Source organism: Coregonus clupeaformis, chromosome 17, assembly GCF_020615455.1.
Source record: "Coregonus clupeaformis isolate EN_2021a chromosome 17, ASM2061545v1, whole genome shotgun sequence".
NCBI lineage: Eukaryota > Metazoa > Chordata > Actinopteri > Salmoniformes > Salmonidae > Coregonus > Coregonus clupeaformis.
In genome coordinates, this window is record NC_059208.1 from 22,195,589 (window position 1) to 22,204,722 (window position 9,134).

A 9,134-nucleotide genomic window follows, 5' to 3' on the forward strand; every position below is an offset into this window, starting at 1 on the left:
CGTTTTAAGTTAGTAGACAAAGCATTTGCAAGCATTTTTATGCAAATTTGCTACCATAACAATCCTTTGTTCGATAATAAAATAATAAATGTGTGTCTGGTAAACCTCATGTCTACTTGAGCTAGGCTATTTACTTTACAATACCATTACATTGACAGGTCTAGTGGGAGTCCCAACTATCCGAAAATGGAGTGCATCGCTCACAAGGGCACAGATTATTCCAGGTCCTCCGGATAGTGCTGAATCAGGGGACTTGTTTAAAGATTGATGTGGTCAATATTGTCATCCCATTTGATGTCTCAATATATCTCAATTTATGATTTATGAAGAACATTTGGATCATTTGCTATGTAGTTGTCATCACAGATCTCAATGATTTAATGTGGTGTGTGTGGAGAATGGATTCAATACATTTGAGCACTGAATGAAACGTGGGTGGACCTTTAAATTAAACTGATGCTTTCAGTGGTGCTTTCCACACCAATATCCCATGTATTATTCCAATTGAATGTGCTGTGATAAGCACAGATGAAAACTGCCATATTGTTAACTGCCATACATGTTAAAATTCATAATATTTATTTGTGCAGTCATCTGGATAAAATCACTATGTGAGTATGTTAATAGTGTTTTGATGAAGTTGCAAAAGTAACCATATGTTTTGATTGCATCCTAATGGAATAGATGAAAATACTGTGAAGATGTGTCTCCAAAATATACAGAGATTAATAAAAAATAATGACACATGAATCCCGGGACTACATGATCAATTATCAATGTATTATAGACAAATAACAATACAAAACACAAACCATCCAAACCACAAGAGCAGTTTTTACAATGCAGAGAACTGCCAGCAAGAGAGACCAGATTACACAACATTGCTGACTGAAGATAAACTGTATGCTGTACATAAATGTATTTCTTTTTAAAATCACAACACAACATCACGCGTTTTACAGTGTCCATGCTGCAAACTGGCTACCAGGCACCACTCCCTTTTATGGTGGAAACTGTACAGCAGAGATAGTAGATGAAAGTGCAAGAGGGAAAGATCATTATTTCAGGTACATTCTTTGAAACGTACTGTAGTTGTAGTGTTACCAAAGAAGAAGAGTGTAGCTCCACATTAATCGCTCCATAGTAAAATACATTGATTGGAACAAACAATAAATCTGAACAAAACAAACTACGTTATTACAAAACAGCTCTACTGGCAGACACAATTTAAATGGTACATAAGTATGAATTGAAAACAGGTCTGAAACGTACATTGAAAAACATTCATTTCACATGGCACCGCACAATCAATTTCAAGCATTTTTACAGCATCCAAAAAGGGACATAGATGGAGTTTCATCAGTATAAAATAAATAAACAACAATGAACTGCCTATTTTTTTCTTAACTTCAATCAATTCTTGTTCCTTTTATGCTTTTTGTTTCTGTTTTTTTTTTTACACTGTGCCCATGCTTTATGGCTGTACCATGACTCACCAGCCTCCCTCAAATCTCCCAGGTACAACACTTTGGCATTGATGAATCCTCTAATCTTTGCTCTGTGGGATTTGCTTGGGGTGATCCATTAGGGCAAAATGCTACCATCAGCCTCTGCTGTTGCGGATGTCAACATAATGTTTGGTCTGGTCATGTCAGGCCCCTGACCTAGAGACAACCATCAACCACCCAGGCGTCTGAGTCATCAAAGATCTTTCTCACTATGGGCTCTGGACCTTTCAACCGTTTTTGATTGAATCCACACCACAGTAGTCCATTACAGGTAGAACAACATGATGTTTAACCATGCTGCATTTTTTTACACTAGCCCCTGCGGAACGTTCCATATCGGGTGAACCTTTTAGCCATTAAGGTTACTACGAACTCAAATGGCATTGAGCAATCAAACAAATGACAGATCCGGCGTGTCATTGCTTTGCTATCTGTCCTTTTCATCATCTGTAACCTTTAAAGTAACTTCTTCCCCACCACATCTCTATTTCCCTGACAGACAGGTTTCAATTGAAAGCAATGTGTGATATTTACACCCTTAGAGCAGAGATGGTTTTGATACGCTGCCTCCTTTGAATTCTGCCTTTGAAATGTGGTCAGTGCACATTCTCTCTGTGGTCCTCTGTAGCTCAGCTGGTAGAGCACGGCGCTTGTAACGCCAAGGTAGTGGGTTCGATCCCCGGGACCACCCATACACAAAAATGTATGCACGCATGACTGTAAGTCGCTTTGGATAAAAGCGTCTGCTAAATGGCATATTATTATATTATTATTAAAACATGCAAAGTAGCAGGATGGATCAAACAACTTAGCCCAGACAGTTTGACTCCTCCTGTAGAGTGAGCTTATCTTTTAAACACACTCATGCGCATGTACATGCACACACGCACATGCACACACGCACACACTGAGTACCTGGCCTAGACCTTTCCAGATAAAAAGAGGGATAACATCTTTCCCTTGTTATATTTCTCTTGTAGGAAAACACTTTACAGAGATGGCAACTGTTGCTCAGTATGTGAAAGTAGTGTGATTATTACCTTGCAAATTAAATGCTTATGTCACACAATGTTAAGGACTGATTTGAACAATGCCTATAATTAGGTGCTTTGTGCTAAGATGGCTACACGGAGAGGGGAGAATATATTTTCCCCATGCTAGATGAAGAAATGAAGCATTCCTTCTTCTATTAACAACACATTTTTGGTATTTAATGTTTGTCATTGTACCGCTCAAATATTAAATAAATTCCTCTGCAGAAAATGAGTTATAGAATAGAATCAGAAGTATGCTGTTGGAGACCATTTTGAATTCACAAACTAGAGCTTAAGGATAAGAATATCCTTTCAGATAATCATTGTTGCCTGCATGGAGTTACTAAGGGCAACCCTGCCTGACAGAGAGGGGTCCTCGAATGACATCCTCTTGGCGCTGGGCAGGAACTGGTCACTGGGTGTGGGCGTGGTCAGCTCGTCCATCTCAGTAGTGAAGTGGTCAGGGCTCTCTCCATTGGTCGTGTCCTTGATGACGCTGTAGGTCAGGGCCACGCTGTAGGACGCTGGCTTCTCCACTCGCTGCGGACCGCAGTGACACAGCTTCTTGAAGGAGGTGCGAAACTTCTGAGACATGGCGTTGTAGATGACAGGGTTGACAGCGCTGTTCAGGTAGATGCAGATGCGGCAGAAGAGCAGGAACCAGAGGTCCAGGTAAGCCTTGTCCAGGAAGGAGTTGACCACCACCAGCGTCCGGTAGGGCATCCAGAGGAGGGCAAAGAGCACCACCACCACAGCTAACATCTTAGTCACCTGACAACAACACATGGAAGAAAATCAAGAGCCATTTTCATCAAAAGACATAGGGAAAAATTGATTTCAGCTTGACTCCTGTAAAAAATTTGTGAAAAATGTTATGTTCCTGCTATGCAAAGAAAAGTGGTTGAAATGGGTTGGTGAGCACCCTCTTACAATTAATATCGACCACAGACTGAAGAGACTGACAAAACAGCATCTGTAAAACTAAACCAACAGCCCCTAGAGAGCAATATAATTGCAAATATAATTATGATGTGATAATGTTTATATTAAAATCCAAATGCAATTAGATGCTATCATCCATTGTGAGGTCTCACACCAGTGATGTGTCTCTTATTGGATAAGGCCAGGGAGCAACTATCATCATTGTTGAGGGAAGATTCCTGATCGCTCTCCTTATTCAATTTTGACCTTTTGAGGTAATTCAATCAGGCCCTGGTAAGTGGTATGGATTACACTGGTTTCCATTCAACGCTAGGCCAGTTAGAGACGTGTGTGTTATGTCAGAGCCTTATCTTGACTTGTTTTGCTAAATGACCTAGCAGTGAGCACAGATCCATCATCTGTCTTTATTGTCTATGCCACTGAGACAGAAAGAGCTCAAGGCTGGCTTGGTCCATGTCCAGACAAGGCTGAGGATGCGTGACCAAGGTAACCTAAAAAAACTAAGATGTCTTGATTGCGTATGTCTTCACACCCCAGAGTTAATACTTGGTGGAAGCACCTTTGGCAGCCATTACAGCTGTGAATAATGTTTTATAAGATTCTACCAACTTCGCACAACTCTTCAGGTAACATACATGTATATTCATTGTTTTTGTTAAAATTGCTTAAGCTCAGTAAATTTTGTTGGCAGTCATTGATGGACAGCAATATTCAAACATTGTCTCTGATTTTCAAGCAAATGTCGTTCAGGACTGAGATTGGACCACTCAGGAACACTTAACATCTCTTGGAAAGCCATTCTGGTGTGTCTTTGGCATTTAAATGTGTGTAATTGTCCCGCTGAAAAAATTGAAGACTGAGGCAGTTTTCCTCTGACTTTTTACCTGGGCTTTGCTACTTTCATTTTGATCAGGGGTGAAAGTACTATAGATTTAACTTCTTACAGATAGAATTACATATAGAATCCCTATTCATTAAATAGGATCTCTGTGGACCTAATAGTAAAAATGTGTCATTTAACTTTTCAAATATATTACCTTTTAATCTAAGTAACAGAAGAAAAAAATTCCCCATCAAAATCTGTCCGTTTTTTTGCATGGGCTGCGTCTCAATCCACCACACCAGCCTATGTCGACCTTCCTCATCTGCGGTGGAAGGTGACCGAGCTACAGCGGTGTTTGTCGGACCATGAGACATCCCGAAAATCGGTCTTCTCTCGAAACGTCTGTAGCATCCCAACAGTTTGGCAATTGTTTGACAATCAGATGAAAAAATAATGACTGGTTATGTTAATGCAACATTAACCTCTACAAGTCTAAGCCATTGCATTGGGCTTAGACTTTTAGAGGTTAATGTGGCATTAACATAACCAGTCATGATTGTTTTCATCTGATTGTCAAACAATTACTTCAAAGGGCTCCTGTAAGCCTGGCTACCTGCGCACATTCGTCCACTCTAAAATAATTCCCACATCCATACAGTGCACTGTGCACCGGCCATTTGATAAATAGAAAGAGACATTTACATTTACATTTACATTTACGTCATTTAGCAGACGTTCTTATCCAGAGCGACTTAAAAATTGGTGCATTCACCTTATAGCCAGTGGGATAACCACTTTACAATATGTTTTTTTTCTTTCTTTGGGGTGGGGTAAGGGGGGGTAGAAGGATTACTTTATCCTATCCCAGGTATTCCTTAAAGACATATATTACAAAACACCAAAAAGTGTAAGGAATTACATTCTGTGATTGTGATTCATTAGGCCTACACTTGTAACCTGAAGATGCGCTCACCGTCCACGCGCGTCTCGTTCTCAGCCACTCATCTCTGCCTTCACAAAATGTCACTGTCATCGTCGAACCACATCACATTTTGGAGCGTATTCCACAAGTTTTTAGTCCGTTCACTAATTTGTCATGAGGGTGACATGCATTAATGATAAATAATAGTGTAATAGCAGGTTTCTTGGCATCTTTGTTTTAAATATTGTGTTGGCTCATGTTCAACCGGTATGGAGTACACGTACCCCAATATTTATTTTGCCGGTACTCCGTCTCCAGTCCCCGCTGGTGACAAGCATTCCCATAACATGATGTTGGCACCACAATACCTGAAAATCCACTCTTTATAGGGGAGCTCTCCCTTTCATCAGATGAACTCTCACCCCTCCCATTCGCATGCTCAGTCTCAGGTGCAGTGTAGGCTCTATATGTGTTACAAACTACATTATTCAGTGACGTGTGCTGTCAGCATAGTGGTGAGGCTTTATGAGTCTATATTAATACGGTTTGTTGCATGTTGACTTGCTCCTGCTGCACACTGTAACCTACTTACAATGATTACCCACTGTTTGAATCAACGTTGTTTCCACGTCATTTCAATGAAATTACCATGAACCAATGTAGAATAGACGTTGACTTGACGTCTGTGTTCTCTAGGATGTTACCATACACTTTTAGAAAAAAAGGTGCTATCTAGAACCTAAAAGGGTTATTCATTCAGTTGTCCCATTTTTATAAGAGTGTACAGTATATGCTTGGATTGAACACCCCAACTTCACCAGGTGCACGCCATATCATACCAGTGCAATTATGAAACTGTTGAATTCATTATCTAATTATACTGGAGGTTTTTTAATCATTAATTTGTTTCTCCTCACTTTATTCCCGAGGCGCGCACACACACACACACACACACACACACACACACACACACAAACACACTGTAGTTATTATGCTGTAGATACACTGTTACAAGATAACAAACTTTAAAACAGTAGAGTGGCTACTTACCTGCCTGCGAGAGCGGGCAGTTGTGCTAAATGATGAATTGTTGGTGCTCATCGTCCTATTTCCTTGGCATGATTCTTTTTTCCACTTTTTAGTATTTTCCTTGGGGTCTGCTGGCAAGGGGTTGAGGAAAAGAATTCTAGCGATAAATCCATACAGAACAGTGGCTAGCACGAGGGGCACCACATAGAACACGGCAAAGTCAGTGAAGTAGATTGGCAGGTAAAGATTTCTGGACACTTTGTATTCGCATGACAACATGGTAATATTGTCGTAAATCAACTCGTTCATGTCAGAGAGATAAATCCACATGACGCAGTAGAGCGAGGTAAAAGCCCAAACGACCACTATGATTTTCTTTGCTCTTGACAGAGTGCACATAAACTGCGCTTTTATGGGGTGGCAGATAGCTATGTACCGCTCAATGGTGAAAGCGGTGATGGAACATGAAGACGCGTTGATGCCCAAGTACTGGAAATAAGTAATGCTAAGGCACCCGACGTATCCGTACACCCAGCCTCCTCCATACAAACTCTCTGTAATATTCGGAAGTCCCGCCGCGGTCAGAACCATCAGGTCGGCCACCGCCAAACTCACCAGGTAACAGTTGGTGGGTGTCCGCATGTGTTTGGTTGTAAGAACAACTAGTATCACCATAACGTTTCCAACTATTCCGATCCCACAGATGAGGATCACAAATAATATGCTGACCACTTTGTATTCCATGCTATAATCAGTCCATGGACCAAGTGTCTGGTTATCTGGAATTGAAGTAACATTCTCCATGGTTTAGTTCTGTCCACTTCACTTGGAGGAGTAATTCATTTCAGACATAGACTTTACATTTAAAATAAATGCAAGGTTCCAGCCTCAAGACTACACCCTTAAAAAGTATATTAGTTCCAAAACCAAGTCATTCTTCAATAAAGTATTTGTTTTTTTACTTATCCAAAATAGAAAGTAAACTAATTTCATGAGGTTATGAAAGAAATATATTATATGCAATCGATCAAAATATATTCGATTAATACGAAGACCAGGTTTGGATTTTAGTCCTGTTTACCCATTTTTTAGTCCTCTTTATGCACGAAGTTAGGCAAACTGAGAGTAAAAGCAAAAAGGTAGAGTAAAGAGGTCTGACATGGCGCACTCTGCTCCAGTCTGAGAAGACAGCCTTGTCATTACGCACAGAGCTCTAAATAGCGTTTTGACTGTGGCTCCACTCTCTACCAGCTGTTCTGGTAGTGTGGTTGTAGCCAACAGAAGAGCAGTGTATGCGTGCATGATAGAGCAAGGACTTCAATTTTAGCAATGGACTTAAAACATGTACAATGTAAAAATGTACTCTTTAAATAAACCTAAAACAATAAATGAGTTAGGGTTTCTCAATTTTAGAAAACTACATTTGTTGAGATCAAATATATTATTCAATGCCAACTGTTATATTTGATTATTACCAAACCTATATTTCAAGTTGTAAATCTGTAAAATACTACTGAAATTTGACTTTTCAGATATATTGGCTATCTGAAAGTCTTGCTTGGACATCATGACATCACACATGTTCAGCGTCTTTCTCTTACTTGCAGTGACCTCCCAGCTAGCACATAACGTTCTGAGAACCATATGTTTCATAGAGCCTGGTGAGAGAGTGGTTGTCCTATGGTTATTTGGCATAAAACCTTCCCACAACTTTCTGGGAACGGTACACGATAGTTGCTTGGCTCAGCACGTTTAAGGAACTTGACAAAAAAAGAAAGAGTAAAGTCATTTCATTACTTTAACATAACTTTTCATAAAAGTTAAAACATAGTTACATTTAATTCAAATGTTGGCAATGTTCACCAACTGGTTTGACATTGGGAATGTTCTTCTGTGGGAATTTCAGAACTTCAACATAAACATTTCCTGATGGTTCTATTTAAAGTCAAGTTCTCAGAACATTCAGATAAAAACAATTTTATTTCACCCTTATTTTACCAGGTAAGTTGACATTCTCATTTACAGAAACGACCTGGGGAATAGTTACAGGGGAGATGCATGAGCAAATTGGAAGCTGGGGATGGTTAGGTGGTAGGTGGCCATGATGGTATGAAGGCCAGATTGGGAATTTAGCCAGGACACTGGGGTTAACACCCCTACTCTGACAATAAGTGCCATGGGATCTTTAGTGACCATAGAGAGTCAGGACACCCATTTAACCTCCCATCCAAAAGACAGCACCCTGGGATATTTTTTCTTAGACCAGAGGAAATAGTGCATCCTACTGGCCCTCCAACACCACTTCCAGCAGCATTTGGTCTCCCATCCAGGACCAACCCTGCTTAGCTTCAGAGGCAAGCCAGCAGTGGGATGCAGGGCGGTGTGCTGCTGGCCCTATCTATATTTTTCAACACTGAATTTACTTTTGCCCTCTGGTTAAACCTAAAAAATAACATAGATACAAACTAATATACACTGCTCAAAAAAATAAAGGGAACACTAAAATAACACATCCTAGATCTGAATGAATGAAATAATCTTATTAAATACTTTTTTCTTAAATAGTTGAATGTGCTGACAACAAAATCACACAAGAATGATCAATGGAAATCAAATTTATCAACCCATGGAGGTCTGGATTTGGAGTCACCCTCAAAATTAAAGTGGAAAACCACACTACAGGTTGATCCAACTTTGATGTAATGTCCTTAAAACAAGTCAAAATGAGGCTCAGTAGTGTGTGTGGCCTCCACGTGCCTGTATGACCTCCCTACAACGCCTGGGCATGCTCCTGATGAGGTGGCGGATGGTCTCCTGAGGGATCTCCTCCCAGACCTGGACTAAAGCATCCGCCAACTCCTGGACAGTCTGTGGTG

The 9,134-nt window shown here is 40.3% G+C and overlaps 1 protein-coding gene across 2 annotated transcripts; it reads right to left on the reverse strand.

The window, feature by feature from the left end:
- Positions 1–2,221: 2,221 nt before the first annotated feature.
- Positions 2,222–7,416, reverse strand: LOC121585437 (thyrotropin-releasing hormone receptor-like). 2 transcript variants are annotated; one of them, XM_041901784.2, is made up of 2 exons: positions 6,280–7,416; positions 2,222–3,313 (listed from the first exon to the last, which is right to left on the reverse strand). In XM_041901784.2, the coding sequence occupies exons 1-2, from the start codon at positions 7,060–7,062 to the stop codon at positions 2,855–2,857; spliced, it is 1,242 nt and encodes a 413-aa protein (XP_041757718.2). In that variant the 5' UTR covers positions 7,063–7,416; the 3' UTR covers positions 2,222–2,854. The 2 variants fall into 2 exon arrangements, with proteins under 2 accessions (XP_041757718.2, XP_045082565.1); XM_045226630.1 differs by lacking the exon at positions 6,280–7,416 and adding an exon at positions 5,281–5,564.
- Between the last annotated feature and the right edge of the window lie 1,718 nt (positions 7,417–9,134).

Bases quoted from the DNA above. Each gene is read 5' to 3' on its own strand.
- LOC121585437 (XM_041901784.2), bottom strand. From the start codon at position 7,062: ATGGAGAATGTTACTTCAATTCCAGATAACCAGACACTTGGTCCATGG. The intron at 3,314-6,279 runs GTAAGTAGCCAC...TGTTGTTGTCAG, and splicing joins CTGCCCGCTCTCGCAGGCAG to GTGACTAAGATGTTAGCTGT.